The following is a 20994-nucleotide window of genomic DNA, read 5'->3' as shown; positions in this document are numbered from 1 at the left end:
ACTATTTTGAGAAATTTAAAAATCACCCATTGAAAGGCATTAGTGAAATTGTGAATTTGTCTATCTTAAAACAGAAAGTGATTTCACTTAAGGGTTATTATCCTGTTTCATGTTTATCTTAAGAGAGGTTACTTCAAATTGTATATTTTGGATATTTTCATTTTTCACTTGTCCGAACACCATTTCATAAAAAATGCAAAAAGTCACTTATCTAGAAATTAATGTAAGAGAAAAGGAATTATGTAATCATCTATCTGTAAGCATAGAGTTAACACATATTTGCTCAATACTTACATTACACTGTAAACAATGCCATGACTTACATTATCTACACATTTTAATGATGTAGTATTTCTCTTATACTTCAATTCATTGGCAAAGCTCCAGAACAGCTCTCCATCAAGATCCAAAACAGCCTACAAATTTACCTTGAGCTGTACAAAAATTTAATGTTTAATAAATTTGAATTTGAATTATTCAAAGATACAATCCACAACATAAAACACCATTTCAGTCGATGCCATTTTTTAATCACTTGAATTTGAATCTGCCTATTTGGGCTATTTTTTAACTGCATGATATTGTAAAGTACTGTTAAAAGCTTATATTTAATGAAGTATACTAATATAGAAATCACACTCTTGTATTGCTGTCCTTTTTTAATATGACTTACTGTCACAAAAATGTTTCATAAATAAAAATGTTGTAAGTGAATGTTTGATAAAGTATCTAAAAAACATAAATGCTCCAATTTTCACATCAGTTAACAAAAGCAGTGAATGCAGCTATATGTTAAGTTATGCATACATTTTCTACCTTGAATGTTATGTGCAGAGCTCAAATATACTGTATCTGTTATGAATAGTTTTAATTGTAAAATATTTTACTGCCATGTTTATCAAAGCAGATGATTTTATTGATTGTCTTTTGTTGAATGCTTTTTGAAAATTGATTTTACCCATTTTGTAGTTTTCCCATAATGTAAGGCAAAGTACATTTAAGCTACTATTTTTAAGATTGGAGATGTGAACCATTGTGAACCATTGAGAAGTTGCATTGCATAGTCAAGTGCAATGCAGAGACATCTGTGAAAGAAATCTGAAATACATTTATGGAAGTTTCCCTAAATATTTTGTTAACTGATTTAGGTTTTTTAAGAGTTTCTTCTCCATTGAAACAAACTTGCCTTTTTTACAAGAAAGTTCTTTAGCTGTTCTTTTCCCTTCAGATATATACAGCAGCTGAAGTACAGAATCCAATTCAATCCAGTCCCATGCCTAGACAGATGAATTTAACACAGAACAGGAATCAATTTTGAACAATGAGAAGAATGATTTATGCGATTTTAATAGCCAGCCTCTAGTAGGTAATAATTAGCAAGGTGACTAGTCACACCACCTTAACAGAATTAACTTTTAAAAAGTGGAAATGAAAAAAAAGAACTATAAAAACAACAGGTACATTCAGTTTGACCACATTAACTTGTTCATAGTTTAAAAACATGGAAAATGGAGTAGAAGAGTAAAAGGTAGATTATTTTATGTTACATATCACAGAATATCATTACAGATGTATGTGCTGACGCTATCATGTATATTGATTGTCTGCTTTTCTGAAACTTTTCTCACAGTGACATTGCAAAATAAAGCTGCTTTATAACCACACCTGCTGTCTTGTCTGACGTCTTCGTCCACATGTATACAATTTTTTAATTTTTTTTATTTTTAATTTTTATTAATTTTATTACATTCCATACAAATCAATCTAGTTTTACATAAAGAAAATTTGAGTTAAGAACAAATCGATCCCCACCCCTAAGAGAGAGCAAGCCAAACAGCATGAAATTTAAGACCTATAAACATACCTAAATTAATAGATTCTCTGTGCTTTATGAGATTATTTTAAAATATTACTGATTAGATCCTGCCATGTTTTGAAAAAAGTCTGTACGGATCCTCTAACTGAGTATTTGATTTTTTCCAATTTCAAATAGTATAACACATCAGTTTCCCACTGACTTAAAAGAGGATAGTTTGGGTTCTTACAGTTTATCAGGATAATATGTATACAATTTAAAGAGCTTCACACGTAGCACAAATGTTTATGACACTCTCAAATGAAGACTGTCGTATAAAGTTTAGTATTGTCAGAAGATTTGACAGCATGTCACATTTGTCATCAATCAGCATATATAGCAGTTATATTCCCAATGCATGGATTTAATAATTACTGCCACTACTACTACTACTACAACTACTTACTTCATCAAAGGTATATTCCTATTAAGTGAAATTTATTTTCCCCATAACTATTTACACTACATTAAAGAATTATTTGTGAGAGTCAATGTTTGTAAAGTTGTCATTTTGTATAATCTATTGAGATTTAGAATAACTAAAGAATTCAATAGTATATCACTTATAGAAGAGTCAATATTATTCACAACTGACAGTTCCTGATAAAATGAAAAATTTGTGAATACTGAATGCTTAGTCTTCATTATACTTTTGTATTCTTTATCTTTTAGTCCATTGAGCTACAGGGTAAAATATTAATAAATATGAATGTTTTCTTAAGCTTCCTTTAATTTGCATTGTTGTTACCACAAGGGGTCACTTGGCAAACCTAGAAAAAAGATCATACATCACTGATTGAAATTGGTTTGCTAATACAATACAGTCCAAACACATATATGGGTTATGTGAATTGGTGTTGTTAAATTGGTCCTAGCACGTGTGTAAATCCTGTGATGGACTGGTTCCGTGTCCAGGGATTGGTCCTGCCTTATGCCCCATGCTTCCTAGGATAGGCTCCAGCTTCCCTGTGACCATACCCTGGATAAGCAGATTTGGAAAAATGGATGAATGGATGTGTTTCTTTTTACTTAATCAGCGGTTCTTTGCTTTTTCTCAGAGTGATTTTTCAGTATAGTAAAACATGCCTGACAAGCATGTTTAACATTCACCGTCTATCCCCAGGTTAGCAGAAGGTGGGATGACGAGTGACAGATGACTTTTATAAATATAGTGCCTGAAGTACTTTTTTGAAAAACAATTTTAATTTACAGAGTAGTGTTTTATTCAGTTTTCATTATTATTTTGCCTTTAGCATAGAAGACTTTTATCCAAACAAAAATCATGGCCCTGACTCAGGCATTGGTAGCGATAATGGAGACAAGAGACTCTCTACAACAGAAGTGAGTATACTGTATACTTTAGGTTTTATGTCTTTATTTCTATATTTTTATTATGAAAAATATCATTCATGGCTAAAAGTACTTCCACCATTTCTACAAATGAAAGTAGAATGCAATACCTTTTTAAAGTAAAATTTTAGATCAATAAAAACTTCTGTTTCAGTAGTTAATCGTCATATTCAGAAATACCTTACACTCTCATCTCTTCATTTTCATTCTTGTGTATCGCAAGTCAAGGTTGTGGCAATCAGTTGAACAAATATATCCATCTTTTATCTGTTCCTGCTTTGCAAAGTGCAGGGTCACAATGGCCATATGTGGTGATATTCAATTGTGGGGTGACATTTACACACTCACCTCACTCACTCAGACTGGAGCAGTTTAGAGGAAAAGGTCAGCCTAACATGCATATGTTTGGGATGTTGAAGTCATGCCCTACAAGACAGAAACCTGCTGTAAATGAAGCTCTATGTCAACCAGAGCACACCCACAAGATAAAGAGTGATTCCAGCTGATAAGTTCCTATGTCATTAGACTCTGAGAGGAATCCACAATAAAAATTGCACCTTGTCTTGCCAACTGCATATCCTATATTCTGTTTTCACAGTATAGTACAACCATCATCGGGCAAGCAACTACTTAAAAAATAATACTAAATTGTTAAATGGTAGATTAGTTGAAAAGTTAAAAATGTAAGTGTTTAATAATGTTTCTTTGTAATTTGTAATGATAATAATAAAGCAAAATTCATGTCATTGTTTTTAATATAGTAAATTACTGATATACAAGAGTTTATAAAATAAAATTTAAGTACAACACAAACATTCCTCCTTTTTTCCAAAATTAATGTTCTTCTGAAAAAACAGCAATCACTTGTCATTCAAAAATGTAAAATGTTTGAAAATGTTAAATTGGGGTTCTACTTTATTAATAAAATAAATGTTGCATGTGTGTATATAAAAATTAAAGTACATGATAAATCTTAAATGATAGTAATGTATGATTAAGAAGTTAATGTAAGCACAACCTGATAGTTCTGGTGTACAAAATCATTAAATGAACCAATATTATTATATACCAAGCTTGAGAAATATTTAGATAATAACAGTGCTGTCCCCTATCCTAAAGAAGGTGTTGTAATGAAAGGTGCACACTTTTAAAGAAGCAGTATTACAAGCATCTGCTTCTTATCATATATTCCTCATCAATATAACAAATGTTATTTTCAGGCATGCTTCCATAGTTCTGCTTAACCACAAACTGGTTGTGGTTGCAAAATGCACTGCTTGTTTCATACCAAGTGTGATTTTTGTGTGATATTTAGAATAAATTGAATGCAGCATGACCTAAGAAGAATAATTGCAGGAGGGGATGACTTTTGTTACCCTGACTGTTGATCATTTTTTAATTTAACTTTTGATAGTGTGCCCTGTATGGGAGTGCATTAGTGTAAACAGGTAATGGTTTTCTGTGTTGTGGACTTAAGTTACTGGAACTCAGTGCTGCTTGCTTAACTTTCATGTACTGTTCATTCCGGTCTGTATAGTTGAGTTTTAAGTGGATGTAAAATTGTTTGCCTGCAGTGGTTTAGCAGTTTACACTGTACACTTTTGAAAGCAAAATATTTCCAAATTACGGACTATTCTCTTAATTGTGGTACTTAAACATTTACAAAGTATCAGATCATCTAGGGTTAACAATACTTATTCTCAATTTTTATGAAAACTGCTTAAACAGAAAAGAAATATATTAAAAGATGTTGTCTTGGATCAGACTCCTAAAAATACCTTTACCATTTAGCACATAGTTTTGTGAGTTAGCCTGTATATGAAAAGAAGCTTGAAATTGATATAAATAAGTGGCAGTATTTTACCGTATGTGCTACATTGATGTAATAACATGAAGAGTGAGGAGCACAGAGCAGGGGATTAGATCTGCATCAAGGAACAGAAATGCCAGTTTTAAATTCCAGTATTGAATTTCATCATGATTGCCTAGCATATTTGATCAATTTTCACTCCCCTGACCTCTTAAATCTGACAGTAATAGTCTATTCTCTTTTTTGCATCACTCATCTCAAAATGATTAATTCTATCCTGAGAGCACTTAATGTGTACTGCAAGTATGAAACTTTTTCTATACCTTGAAAACCCGAAGATCACGTCATTCTTTTATTTGCCACCAGATGGCAGATAGATCATGTATTAATACCATAATAATGCCATAATAAAAATATTTACATATGTATTGTGGAGTATTGTGTGATCAAAGAATTAAGGCAGAAGTTAAAGACAAGGTTTTTAAGACAGTGATAAGACAACCAATGAACTATAGAGCTGAGCCATGAGCAGTAAAGGTAATGCTGAAGAAAATTGTTCTTGTTTACTGCAAGTATGAAACTTTTTCTACGTATACCTTGAAAACCTGAAGATCAAGTCATTCTTTTATTTGCCACCAGATGGCAGATATATCATGTATTAATACCATAATAAAAATATTTACATATGTATTGTGGAGTACTGTATTGTATGATCAAAGAATTAAGGCAGAAGCTAAAAGCAGGGTTTTTAAGAAAGTGATAAGACAACCAATGAATTATAGAGCTGAGTCATAAGCAGTAAAGGTAGTGCTGGAGAAAAAGTTAGATGTGGTAGAAGTGAGAATGTTGTAGTATTTTATTCTCCCTTGTCTTTTTGAGGTTACAAATGTTTTATGTAGAAGTCTATACCGGTTTTGAAGGCCAGCCATACTAATTTTCTGACTTCAATCGGTGGAGCAGAAGAATGTGTAATAATACCTGTTGATGTTTCTATTTCAGTGAGAATTTCTATCTTGTACAATGTTTCCTATTTAGTTTTTTTTTCACATCTAAGGAAGAAATTGAGGTTTGCTGATTCACTTCTAGGTAAACAAGCCAATAACAAGAATTATTTGTGATGGCAAATGTGTTATCTTTCAACACTGATTTAGAGATTTTAATTTCTGCTGTTGTTTAACAGTAAAATACTATATAGTATGTGTTCACATTTTGTCATTTCAACAGAGTATATTTAAATATATGACTTTAAAATAATGTTAACATTCTTAAACTAGGACTTTGGAACTTTTGTTTATATAGGTTATCCTAACAAATAAGGTCAATTTTAGGAATGTAATGCAGTGATTTTATAGCAAAAATGTTCAAATTAATTCAAGTTGCACATGGCATCAGTGAATCCTAGAAGACAGCTGTTCCCCAGTGTTACTGCAATAATGTTTTTTCCTTGCATAGTATGTGCTGTTGTGCTTTATATTTAACAATTAGTAGCATATTTTAGTTGTATTAACAAATGTTAAGCTTCATTATAACTATGTCTGTTTCTTTAAATGCATGTACAATGTTCATTGATTTGTCTTCTGTGATAACTCTCTGTGATGACCCACATCTTTTGATTTTGAGTTTTCTTTTAGTGTTAATGAAAATGAATATCAGAGGGCAAATGTTATAATGATGAATAATAACTAATTTTTTTTTAGTATTTCTTAAAGTGTTTTTTTTTAAATATGATGTTATATTTTGCATGTGAATATTATGTGAAGCTTTTTACACCAGTTTTTTTTTTCAGCCGTCAGATGATGACACAATCAGTCTACATTCTCAGGTATCAGAAACCACACGTGACCAGGTGAAAACTGACAATCATTCCATTGGAACAAAGTCTGACAAAGGTAGATTATTTCAAAAACAACTGTGTTGTCACCACTTGTATTAAGTTATTGTACAGTAACACTTTTTAAAAGGTCTGCAGATACTAGATAGAAACATTTATTAATAAACTGCAGGTGTGCATGTTGTGGAATAAAGAGGCAAGCTATCATTGGACACCTGTTAAATTCACTTTTGAAATCTTTTTAGGTGTGTTCGCATATACGTAAAGTGCAAAGATATTAAATGACATTAAAACATTGTGTTAGAGTTTGTTTGCCTGCATATTTAAATTTTGACAAAATAAACATTTTCTTATTTTAAGATAGAAAATGTTAGCATAGCATTATAAAAGTGTGCAACTTAGTTAACAGATTTCAGAGTTGAAGCTTTTTCAATTATTTACTTGCTTTATCAAAGAAACACATCACATTTTCTTTCTATATTTTGCAATAGGGGAATGTGTGTCTTATGATTTGTTCAGACTGACACTCTGCTGTTTGTACAGGCAGGCAGATCTTTTTTGTTGACAGCGGCCTTTGGGCGTGTAAAAGAGGAAAATGCTGTATACAACATACTCCTCTACAAGTAACCTCTCAAGCTAAATCTGAAGCAGTGAACTAACTTGTAATTGTATTTCTCTATCTGTTAAAGATTTGCGACATTCCAGTGAAAGTTGCTTTGGGCATGACAGATTATAGTATCCATTCATCCATCCATCCTCAAAACCTGCTTATCCAGGGCAAGGGGCAGCTAGAGCCTACAGGCACAGGAAGGAATAATCCCTGGACAGGGTGCCAACCAAATTGCAGGGCGAACAAACACACATACATGAGGGGATGATTTTGCATCGCCTGTCTACCTAACCCATCTTTGTACTGTTGGAGGACACTAGAGCAAACCCTAGTGGACCAACATGCAAACTCCACACAGCGAACACTTGGGACGTGACTTCCAGAATCCTCCTTACAAGGCAGCAGTGCAACCACTTCACTTGACCACTGCATCACTGTGTTGTTGTTTATTAACATGTTTACATTAACGGTGGCCTTAAATATTTAGGAAAGGTATTTATTGAGATTTATTTTAGTAACATAGTGTCACAAATACTTCAAGTTCACATTCACAGTGTTTTCTGTGTTCTTCCATGATTTGAAGTAACTGCTTCTGAATGTAACATATTGCAGGTAAACAACAACAACATTTATTTATATAGCACATTTTCATACAAACAATGTAGCTCAAAGTGCTTTAAATGATGAAGAAAGAGAAAAAAGGCAAAATAAATAAGAATTAAAATTAGGGAACACTAATTAAAACACAGACCCACTCGGGGTTTCTTGAATGAAATTTTAGAGATGCTAGTTCACCTAACAGCAAGTTTTTTAGATCTATAATATCTTTAAGCAATGCCACTTTACTGTAGCAAACTTATATTGCACTTAGCATATTTCCTCTATTAGCCTTTCACAGTCCATATGGCAATAGCATTACACAAGTAAATAATTATCTTACAATTTGCCAAATCTACTTTGTATAACTCTGTTTTCTGATTAAAAACAGTTGACGATCTTAGCAACACAGGAAAAAATAAATAAATAAAATAATCAGATGCTATCCTGCATTACAGTCATTTTACAGGTGGTTATTCTAGACTATGTTTTTTTTTTCCTGTTAAGAGTATTTGTATGTTGAAGAAGGAAATAAAATTAAATGAATTATTGGTTTTTAAAACAGTAGCTTTAAATAAGAAGTATTTTTACAGAAAGGAAGAGCATTAAAATGTAAAATGTGCTTTTATATACTCATTTGACAATAACACAAATGGAAATATTGTTCCTTTCTTTTTTTAAGATCATGAGCCATATGACTATATTGATCCTAATGCAGAGGAAGACACTCCGATATCAGAACCTGGAGATGTTCAACTTAGTGGACCATTTTTGTCTTGTATGAAGGTATTGAAACTGTTTAGTAAATGTTTATAATTATACTTGTGGATTAAAGATACTATTGTTAGCAAACACAGTGATATCCAGTTGTTACATATAAGCTTCCTTATACGGGAAAAACTGCAGTTGTTAATCTGATATTCTCAATTTGCAGTGTGATTATTTTTTTAATTATTGTACATTCTTCATTAAAATATGAGTTCTGTGCCATTAAGATGAATTCTGTCTAACAAACACAAAAATATTTAATTTTTACAAATAAGCAAATAAGTCTAAGTTTATTAAAATGGTAAAATGCTTAATTTAGAACATATAATCCTGTGTCTGTTCCATAGGAAAATATAGATAGCAAGTTTATTTTATGGTTGTAATTGATGATTATGAACACTAATCATATAAAACAATTAAAACAGTTGTTAAAAGACTGAATAAAATAATGAGCAATTCAACAGATTATAAACTTAACTAATAATGAAAATTACAGGAACTCTTATATAATTTGTGATAATCAAATGGTAAGGAGCTCAACAATCACAGAATCTTGCTTATTACTTTTTTTAGGAGCTAGGAAGAGTGTTGAGTAAATCACATCAAATTGATGAGACTGAAGATTGGAGAGAGGGCTCAAGGTAGGATTTGAAAAATGCAAAGAAGAGGAAAACGTATTATTTTCTGTACATGTTAGGCAAATCATATGTAGAAGATATCATAAATGTATTTCAGTACATTACTGTATGCCTGAAATTTATTTTTATCAATTGGTTCTGGTAAATGGACTGGAAGACCTAAGGAAAGAGAAAAATCCCTGCAACAGCTGTCTGTTATGCAATAATCTGTAAATATCAAATTCATTTTACCCCTCTGCTGACCTGAAAATATAAAATGTGCAATTTGTCTTTAATTTTTCTAAGAAACAGCAGTTATCCATTACCTAAGTTACCCATGACTGTTAAAGTTAAACTGTAGTACATATATTTTGTTTTGATCAATGTTCTGAAATTTGGGATGATTTTTACAGACAATTTGGTACAAGGGGGCTTGTCATATATGACATCTTTTCAGCCTTTTGTTAGAATGAAAATAGTAGGCTCTATAGGAACCATATTTCTATAATACACTATCAAATTTTGTTATTTGCTTATTTAGTTGACACCTTTATCCAAGGTGGCTCATAACATTTGAGATACAATTGGTTACATTTCTTTTTGTTTTTCCAGTTGGAACAAAGGCAGGTGAAGTAACTTGCTATTGGTCACACACTATGTCAATAGCAGGATTTGAACCCAGGTCTCCAGAGTTAAAGTGCAATCCCTTAATCACTATGCCACACTCCCACACATAGTGGTGTATGGGCAGGTACAGCAGCCTCATGTCCAACAGACTCAGATATGAAAATTAGCTTTTTTAACACTCTGTAGGAAAATAAAGTATGTGTTTGCATACTGTACATGGGAAGATGGTTAGCCAAATACCTTCAATGTAGAATAACTTTGTATGTATGTTTAGGTTCAGGTGTTCAGGTGACTGATAAAATTTGCATTTCTGAAATTACACAGCAACACGGGTATAGACAGGTAAGTTGTACACTAATTAAAAGAACAAGAAGCGCTGAAAAGCTGCCAGTTATTTAGCAGCTTTTCATTACTTAGCAGTGTATTTGCATAATTGTGAAACTTATTTTTCCATGTAATGCATACTTCTCCTAAACCGGATGAAAGAAAAGCCAAGACAATGTTACATGATACATAAGACAAAGACTGAAGATTTGTTGGTGACACTAATTAAGAGCTATACTTTTATAGTATACACCTAAGGGCTCGACACTTTTGTATTATTTTTCCTCAGGTTTTCTGGGGCCTCATGTATAAACGGTGCGTACGCACAGAAATGTTGCGTAAGAACTTTTCCATGTTCAAATGTATAAAGCGATGTATAAAACCTACACTTGGCGTAAAGCCACGCACTTTTCCACGGTACCTCATGCCTTGTCGTACGCAAGTTCTCCGCTCGGTTTTGCAAACTGGCGGCACCCAGCGTCAAAGCAGTGCTACTGTTCCTGTGTGGTTACTCATTATTTTCATGGCGCTTTATAAATACACAGAAACTAACCGCATATTGTTTATTAGTGTAATGCATCTGATTGTAATTAACTCGTAACAATATAATGGTCCAGGAACCAGCCATAGTATTCCAAATACCATAACTGCTTTAGCGTTGTTACTCTCACTTCTTCTTCTTCTTTCAGCTCCTCCCGTTAGGAGTTGCCACAGCGGATCATCTTTTTCCATATTACTCTCACTGCACGACTCGGAGTATTTATATCACTGTATCTGAGTGTGAATCACAGCAGCAGCTGATCGGAAAGAGAATTATCGGTATACAGCTTTAAGGACACGCTACTTCAGCCACTGCAAAATGTTTTAAAGCCTTTCCTGTACAGACCTCGCGGTTCAGAAACAGTTTAATCCCAAGAACTTTAAATGCACTCAATCAATTGCTCCTTGTAGAACGGTTTGTACTTATAAGTACAATCACCCCACTGTAAACTTGCACTACAGTTATATCTCACAACCTGGGCCACTTTATAAAGCGCGTATTTACATATGATGACGATATCATTTTAAGGTGAAATGCAGCAAAATATGTTTGTTAAATTATACACATAAAACTTTAACTTCATTTAAATAATCTATATTCTTCACTGGGAGTGTCGTGAAGGATAGAATAATTAAACATGTACTACGAAGATATTTCAATGTTCTTTAAGCGTTTTGAAGAATCGGCTAAGCTTACAGATGGCTTAACGTCTATTACAGAGCTGATTGTGTGGCGATCGGTTACTTGGGGAAAGAAAAGCAAGGACTCTTGGGCGGCCACGTCAATATATATTGAATATAAAACAGAAAGAGAAAATAACAACACAGCTAAAAACGCATGCGACAAATTTCGACAAAAGATAAATGCTTGTCATGAGCACGAGGCTCATGAAACACATGTTTAATAATGTGCTTTAGCTCCTATCATCATGAAAATGACATCACGTATACATCTCAGTATTTTAGTTATTCAGAGAGCTGTAATATCACAAATGTAATGGACTCTGTGTCCAGTTGGAGGAAGAGAGACAGTTTAAGAAGCAAGTAGTGATTCACACACATAGATCACATACGAGTAGAAGATCAAATACAAAACAAAGCATTTAACGTGCTACTTTAATTACGATTTTTGATAATGTAATTTTGAGAAACTGGTTAATTAAACGATTTTAAGATGAAGTTTATAATGTTCTACTAAATGACAAAATAAACTACGTGATTAAAGTGGAAATGTCGAGATTGAAGTTGACATTTCGTGCCTTTTCTCTGTACCCTAATAAGCTTTCATATGACACTCAGACAGTGGGCTTACAACTCTTCTTTTCACGGCAACTTTGATATGTGACTTCTTTTTATTTCCGGCACTGTGCGATTTTGTGAATGTGAGCTTTCAAGTTTCTCCAACACGCTATGTCACTCGATCAACTTCATTTTGTTGATTATACCACGGTTTATTTGAACAAATAGTATGTTTTTCCTTTGCCTCCACTTGGTATTCGCTGAAATTCTTATATTTTCCCCGTGCTTTTCCCATTGTCTTTTCACAGAAGGCTGCGCTTAAGGGCGATTTATATTGATTTGCATATTCAAATAGGCGTAATTCTGGGAGGATTTAGGGCGTTACAAAATGCGCGTGCACGAGCGTTAGTTTTCACGCTGACCGGGATTTATGTAGCGGAAGAACGTGGAAGTTGGCGTACGCACAGATTCCTGCATCTGGATTTTTCTGTGCGTAAGCACATTTCGGCTTTTGTGCTTACGCCATGTTATAGTGCGAGTTCTACGCACTGCGTTATACATGAGGCCCCTGGTCTTTAACATTCCAGATCACCTTAATTTTCCTTGCAACTTTTTATCACTGCGCTAATTGCCAGCCGATAAGAGCTTTTATTTTTCAAATGTGTCAATTAGCAGCATGCAGCCTACACTCACCCATTCTCCATTCATCCAGCTGAAGCCATCACACAACAAAATTCTCACATTCTAAGTCTGTGTTGATGACACAAAGTGTGAGGCAACAAAAGTTGTTCACAAAGCTAAAACAGAAAGTTTTTCATGTTATCGTAATGACGACATAATGTTAATGTGAAGTGTACAATGTGTAAAGACTGAAGTCCAAATATCAAATAAACACGTTCACACAAGTTATAGAAAAATAAGTGTGCTTTTATTCAAGAATAAAACCAAATACAATGAAATCGTTCAAATGAGTTGTGGCTAAAAACTGAAGTCCAAATATCAGTCTGGAAATAAATAAAGACGTTTCCATGCATGTGTGCATTTGCATGTTTCATTTTCAACTGGTTATATCTGATAGACAAGCATGTATCACAGTGGAAATGCAGCCCTCTTGCCGCAATGCACATGTGGTGCACAGCGTAGAGCAGCTACCTCACAGCCAAGGAGGTCATAGGTTTGAGTCTCAGGTCCTCCCTTAGCGTAGCACTTTGAGTAGTGAGCTATGATTCTGTTCTCTGTATTAAAAAAGAAAATCTTGAGACTAGACTATTACCAAGAGATTTTTTCAAGTTGATAAAGCGGGTCTCGCCCTCCTGTTAAACATTTCCGGTTAATGCCCCATGCCCATGGTCCTCTCACCCCTCATTCGTGTGAATGGTTTTGTCAGACACAGTTCCTGCACTCTCAGCTCTTATAAATTTTTGTGTTTTTCACTTTCACTTCCCAATAAAAGAAGACTTATTATGTCCAAATCTTATTGAAGAATTTCATCCCAAAGGGTTATCAACAGAAGAACTTAGTACATGGGCAATCCTAGCACCGAGAAATGATTAAGTCAAACAGATTAATGCGAAAATTGTCAATCGGTTACACAGAAAATTGGTTGAATGCATATCAATAGACTATGTCGAAACAGTTGATGGTGAGGGTGTGTGACGATGCAGGTTCAGCTCCATGCTCCCATCTGCTGTTCGGGAGCCCTTGAACCCAACACTGTTGGTAATGTTACCGATGAGCTAGACAGTGAGGTAACATAGCAAGGGGATGATGTACAAATGTGCAAAGGTGCTTTTATTTAAAATCCAACAACAACAAAAAAACAAAGTGTCCACAAAGTGCAGTGCTTTATCAAAAAGAGTCATTAAATAAATAATCCCTTAAAACAAATGTGGAGGTTTAAAACTAATTCCAAAAAAAAACAATCCTTTAAAAACCGAGGTTAAAACGTTGCTAGAAGCAGTCCTTTAACACAATGAAATGACATGCCCGGTGCTTTTTCTACACTAGTGTCTCACCTGCTTCTCCCGTTTGGGCCCTGCAGCAGACGAGACGCTCTCTCTGCAGCTGACCTTCTTTCAGTCACACAGGTCTGGAGGCCTTCGGATCCTAACTTCAGTCACACACTCATCCCAGACCAGGACTTAGCTTCTCTCCAATGGCCAGGACTCCCATGTTGGAGATTATCTGCTCAAGTCTCCTGACTCCCGCTTGCTTCCACGGCGAGTCACCTCCCTCACTAGTCACTCCTGCTCTTCTCCAAATGCTCAGCGGGAGCGACTACAATCAACTGCCCTAGGTGTTAGATAAACACCTCACTAGGGCCCAAAGTCCAACTGCATTCGAGCCTGCTCTCGCTCATTCGCACAATCTCCTTCTCACGCGCTCTCTCTCTCTTTCTTTCTCACACCAGCTTTCTCCTTACTTCCTTCCAGCTACCTCCGTCTCTTTCTCTTTCCGTTCAATCACCTTCCAGCCGCCTCGAGCTTCTATTTAATTAAGAATGTGGCAGTTGCGGCCAATCAGCAGTTCCCAGGATAATCACAGACGTGGATGATTTCTCACCTGTGCACTAGGTGAGATACACCCTTGACACGAATCATCCCGAGACCCACACAGCCAAACACCACCACACCCCGTCTCTAAGCCGCGAGCACGGTGATTATTTATTTAAAATTGGCCTTTGACGAGAAAGCTGTGGACCCGCTATACTACAGGGTGCGGAAGATGAAAACATCAACTTACAATATCCCGTAGAATATCGATAACCATTAACAACGCCCGGTCTTCCACTGGCCGAATTACTGTTGAAAGAAGGGTGTGTTGTAATGTTATTGCATAATTTATGTATGAGTGATGGACTATACAATAGGACAAGATTAGTGGTATTCAAAATTGGCCGAACAATTCTAGCATGTAAAATTTTAACAGGTGACAAGAAAGGTAAGGTAGTACATCTTCCGCTTATAATTTTAGACACCAAAGTAGATCTTGTTATGCCATTTGTATTAAAACGTTTGTAGTTTCCTGTTAGAATAGCTTTTACTATGACAATTAACAAATCACAGGGACAAACATTCAAAAAAGTTGGTTTATTTATTAGAGAGAAAAAATCGATATTAACTCACGGGCAGTTATACTGTACACTTCGTTGTCACAATGTAAGTCCAAACACGGAGTCAAAATTCAATGTGATATTGACTAAAAGTTAATTCCAAATAAGTTTTTGCAGTAAAAGTGTAAGTTTAAGAAGTATTTGTGTGTTCATTTCAAAGCCAATTGGAATGAAAACATATAATATAATTAATACCGCTAACGGAACATGAAAAATAATTTTCTTTCAATTTATTGTGTTTTACTCTTTTATACTATGGTTAATTACTCGCTGTAATGTAAAATAGTTAGTTCTATCATGCATATGTAACAATTCCCATGAAAATATCAATCTGTTTAAATTGTACATCTGCTTCCCCTTACGCGATTGGCAGAGCCGCAAAGTGGCTAGTGCATAGCGCCCACCTGGAGATTGGCAAGCAAAGCGAGCAGGGGGCAGAGCCCCTAATTATTATATAATAAAAACATACATTTGATTTGAGTCTGTAAGAGTTTGTATGATTTTATAGTACTTGTAATTAAAGTTTATTATCTCCATAGACATTGCAGTGTCTGTTTGTTCAACAAGATACCATGAAGAAATTATTCACCCACGATTGTGTGTCTGCTTTATCCTGTCAGTGCTAACTTTTGTGTTTGCTGTCTGTATAAGGTTGTTTGTTATGCAGGCAATCACTTCTGGTCATTTAGGACTAAACAAGTTAAATTAACTTTTGCAGGCTCAACTATGAGACTTCAGTCTAGGTCAGTTTTTTGGGTATGTGTTAAGGGCTTATTAGGATAGCATTAGGATATGCCGCATGTTTTCCTTAGGGTCACTGTATTTACCCACCTCACTAAAATATACAACTAGGCATAAGCAAAGACACCTAAATGCTGTTACTTGCATATATTTACTAAATACACTGCTGGAGCAAAGGCAGTTTGTACCATTAATTTCATTTAGCAGGTTTGTCACTACATTTGTCAACTACACTTTTGCTTTCTATGTTGTATATGTATGTATACGTATATGTGCATAGCACGGCAGGGTTGCAAGCATGCATTCTTATGGTTATGTTTTTAATATTTAGGGTGACATGAGAGGATATTTGTTATTTAAAAAATATTGCACTGAGCATTCCCTGTCCAAGTTTGGTTTCCTAACTTAATGTATTATGAGTTAAAAGTAGCACAATGTTGGCCAGAACTGGCTGCCATTAAGAGTACAAAATAAAACTTGGGAAAAAAAAGATGTCATAATGGATGAAGGTGAAATATCAGTAGTACAGTAAACTGTGACACTCATTAAGATGCATTTTTTATAATATAGATAAAATTTCATTACAATAACAGATATCTTTTTTTCTTTAATTGTAAGGCAATGTAAGTTTATTATGCATGAAAATTAATCACTTTATATTTAACTTGTAGTTCCCCTAAAGAACAACAATGTACTGAAGAGGAGGAGGAAGAAGTAGATGAGCTGAAAGAAGTTATTGATTTGCGAAAAATTGCTGTTCAGCTGTTACAGCATGAGAAGCAGAACAGGTATGACCTACGTGATCATTGCTTTTGGGTATTGGTAAATAAAATTAAATTCTTTGTGATGAAAATAAAAACAATGGGCCCAGTATTTATATTTAACAAGGTACTAGGAAATGTCTACTATTCAGTCAATGAATTATATTAAAGTGTTTATTCTTAACTACATTTTAGGTAAATCTCTCAAGATCTAGTAGTTAGGGAATTCAATAGGACAAATGTTAGGGAATTCTGTCAAATCTGATACATTTTGGTAACATGTAAGAGATGTGCAGTGGGGAAAGCTGCACATCATCAACACAGTTGTTTCAGTTGGGGCAAGAGAAAGAAAGTCATTATTATAGTTGCATACACCACATGACATTTTAGGGCTGGAGCCTATTCATTTCACTTTACCAAGCAAGGTACAGTTCTAGTCCATTACAGTGATCATTCATTCTGTCTGCTTTAGCATCCTTATATAGCCCAGGCTACAGATCTGGTGAGCTGCACTGCATACAGTTTTCATTACCACCATTAATCAGATAGTTATTCTTGCCCAGTTTGAGCATTCTTACAGGATAACTAAATGCATTTGGTACAATGCTCATTTTACTGTATAATCTCCTTCAAACGTCATCAACTTTGGGCCAGAATAAAATGACAATTATAACTTTTTGTACCAGTGTGGAAGAAATTATTACCTTAAACATATATGTATATATATTAATAATCCTCGAAGAACCAGAAAGGAGGAAGCTTGCCCATCTTTAAATTTCACATCGTGAAAAAGGATATACTCCATCACAGCAGCCTGAGGAGAAATGGTCACAAAGTAAAGATAGAGAGCTATATTTACAGATAACTGAATTTACATAACAGTGCTGGATTATAGCTTACTCAGATTGGTTCAATAGCTTGCATTCACTCTGATTGGCTACAAGAAATTAAGTGTTTTAACAGAGAGCATTAACCAGCTTACATAACCCAAAATAAATGCCTCACTTCTACTACATTCTTGATTCCTAAAATATTTTTCAATACTTCTTGAGTTCCTGTTTGCTTGACATCTGTCAAGTCTTGCTTGATTTATGACAGTCAGCCAACTTCTTGTTCCTTGTTGTTCACTTTTACCTATCTGGTTTTCCTGATATGATTAAACAAGTTTCTGATTTTTATTAAACTTTTGTGCAACCACTAAGATAGATGCTATATTGTAATGTGGAAAGCATACCAAAACATTTTATGCACAATAACTATATTACCCATAAATGACTACATGACCACTTAGTCCAATTTTTCTTCCTTAACCAGTCTGGATCTTGAATTTATAGCAGTTCCTTCATCACAGTAACCACACATCGTTAGTAACCACATCATCACTCACAAAGTTTAACCCATAGAAGGCTTCAAAGAGGTGTACATAGTTGGATTGCTTCCTATATTTTCAAACTTGCATTTGATTCTGCATTTGTAGGGTAAAGCAGAATTTCATCAACATTTTAAAAGGTTTAACTCTCCTTAAACTGTTCTTCAGATTTGGTTTAAATGTGTAGATCTGAGGTAACAGTTTAGACACATGGCATAATAGCTATCTTATTGTACCTTCTTCATCCAAAAATACAGTGTCCAAGACATTTCCTGCTGAAGGCATAAGCCTAAAATCCAACTTCAAGGAGAAGTAAGATGATGCTATTTCATTGACTGCTGTTTAATCTCAATTTCAGTGATGGATCCATATTTCATCCAAGGTGTTGATCTGTAACATAAAGCTTACACCTTCAGTGTTATGTACATTAATGATATAGGATCTATTTTATGTTGCTAAGTATTTACACATTGAATGTATATATGTCATGTATGTCATATATGTGTCATGTATTGGTGCATTCATATTATTTATTTTTGTTTCTGAATCAAATAAGAAAAGAATACAAATTGGCGTTCTATCTCCCTGTCTTTTATCTGCTGTTGTAATACACAACACTCAGTTTCATCACAGGAGAGAAATTCAGAACAAATGTCTTTCTGCTCAGTTTTGTGATTGACAGTTAGGCTATATGAAAGTCAACAAGCACAAAATTGGAAATCCTAAGGCATCAATAATGATGTTAGTACCTCTTTTGTACTGTATACTGAGAGTTCAGTTGCACACTTTCTGGTTGTAATCAGCTTCTGACTCCAGAAATTTTAAAAGTTACACTCCAACGTAAGTACACAATATGCTGTTTGTAACTGTAGCATTTATAGGAGATAATACTATTTTGTAATGAATGCATGTAATTAATCTACTATATAATAAAGCACTAAGGAGGGGTGTGTGTGTATCTTGTCCCTTAAAGCAATATGATTGGTCAGTTTGGCTTTGGTGATGTGTTTGAAAGTGGAAGTGCAAGTGTTAGACACATGACGAATAGAAACTGCATAGGAGGCATGCTGAGAGTGCCCCCTTCAAAGACAGAAAGTATAAAAGTGGATAGGAGATGATAAAGGTGCCTTGAAAACAAAGACAAGAGTTTGAGAAACAGGCTTTATGGGAATGCATTCAAGAGAGGAAGCACCAATGAAAAGAAGTTTAAACACACATGAAATGCGTTGAAGATATAAAAAGCTGAAGGGTAAAATATAGCAAATATTATTAAATTATCCTTTGACCGGTAGTCCGGCTAGTACTTTCTAATACTGAAAAATCTCAAACTCACCCTTAAATACTATATGGTAAATGAGGTACCAATTGAAGATCTCTGTTAGAGATGTGCAGTTGAACTGAAATCCTGCAGGAATCAATGGAAATATGTGGTTATAGGACCTTTTCAGCCTCATGGGGAAAGAATTAGTGGTAAGCTTTGAGAAATGTTACGTGACATATAAAATTCATGTAAAAATGTTATTGCTGTGAATTATTACTTAAATAGCATGGCAGCCACTTCCACCCATCTTGGTCATGTTAACATTATTGTAATCGAAGTGCATTTGTAGCTGTCTTATTGACAAGAATCAGACTAAAACTTTGTGACTCTGACTGTCACTGTATCCAAAATAACTCATTGTAAACAGATTGAAAATAATTTAATAGATGAATATTTGTGTTTTATCAAATCTATTTATTCAGTTATTTACTTATTATTGACTAATATAGTATTACAGGGAAATTTAATTATGTGTCTGCATGGGTTTCCTCCGGGCGCTCCGGTTTCCTCCCACAATCCAAAGACATGCAGGTTAGGTGGATTGGCGTTTCTAAATTGGCCCTAGTGTGTGCTTGGTGTGTGGGTGTGTTTGTGTGTGTCCTGCGGTGGGTTGGCACCCTGCCCAGGATTAGTTCCTGCCTTGTGCCCTGTGTTGGCTGGGATTGGCTCCAGCAGACCCCCGTGACCCTGTATTTGGATTCAGCGGGTTAGAAAATGGATGGATACATGTACTTTCACTCACTCGAACCAGATCAATTTGCAATCAGCAATGAACATGACAGCATGTCTTTGAACAGTGGATGAAAACCACTATTTCTGGAGAACATCCATATTTCACAGAAAAACTCCTCAAGCTGGCACTAAACTAGGTGCAAACAAGGTGAGACGGCAGAACTGTATATCCTGTACCACCCTCCTCTATCTTTCAAATCATAGTAAAATTGAAACAAAACAGCCCTGACATGCCTGGTTTTCGTTGTAATGCTCAAAATAGAAACCCGCTCTTCTACAGAGAGAAAGCAGTTATCAAGTTACATACTGATAAAGATATCCATTGTAATAACATGCTTGTGTCATTAGAGTGGAAGAGGAATCCCTTAAATATTTGCTTTTCTAATACAAAAAAGTATTAGGTTTTTTCAGCATATCATAGTTACCATATAAGTAATAAATACAAGTTGTAATTATGAGCAGTTGACAGGCTGATTATTAATAAAGACACAAAATTAAATTAGAAAAAACGAACACCAGACCGCTTTCAGGTATAAGCGTGATATGCTCTGTACAACAGAAAAGCATACTTTCCTAAATTATATATTTACAGCAGTCATATTTGTAATCACCATCCGTTTATTAAATTACTAGCAGAATACCCGCGCTTCGCAGCGGAGAAGTAGTGTGTTAAAGAAGTTATGAAAAAGAAAAGCAAACATTTTAAAAATAACGTAAGATGATTGTTAATGTAATTGTTTTGTCATTGATATGAGTGTTGTTGTCATATCTATTTATATATATATATACA

At 34.6% G+C, this 20994-nt stretch overlaps 1 protein-coding gene across 2 annotated transcripts in view; it reads left to right on the top strand.

Annotated features, from left to right (window-relative positions):
- Positions 1-20994, top strand: part of lrch2 (leucine-rich repeats and calponin homology (CH) domain containing 2) — a 161757-nt gene that overhangs the window by 103705 nt on the left and 37058 nt on the right. For both annotated transcript variants that reach the window (XM_039766492.1, XM_039766491.1), the window contains exons 7-11: positions 3109-3196; positions 6802-6904; positions 8736-8839; positions 9395-9462; positions 16693-16809. In XM_039766492.1, the coding sequence (XP_039622426.1) occupies positions 3109-3196; positions 6802-6904; positions 8736-8839; positions 9395-9462; positions 16693-16809 (480 nt within the window). The remainder of the gene's footprint in view (positions 1-3108; positions 3197-6801; positions 6905-8735; positions 8840-9394; positions 9463-16692; positions 16810-20994) is intronic.

Source organism: Polypterus senegalus, chromosome 10 (genome assembly GCF_016835505.1).
Source record: "Polypterus senegalus isolate Bchr_013 chromosome 10, ASM1683550v1, whole genome shotgun sequence".
Lineage (NCBI taxonomy): Eukaryota > Metazoa > Chordata > Cladistia > Polypteriformes > Polypteridae > Polypterus > Polypterus senegalus.
The sequence above is the reverse complement of the archived record's forward strand: the minus strand, read 5'-3'. Positions and strand labels throughout refer to the sequence as shown.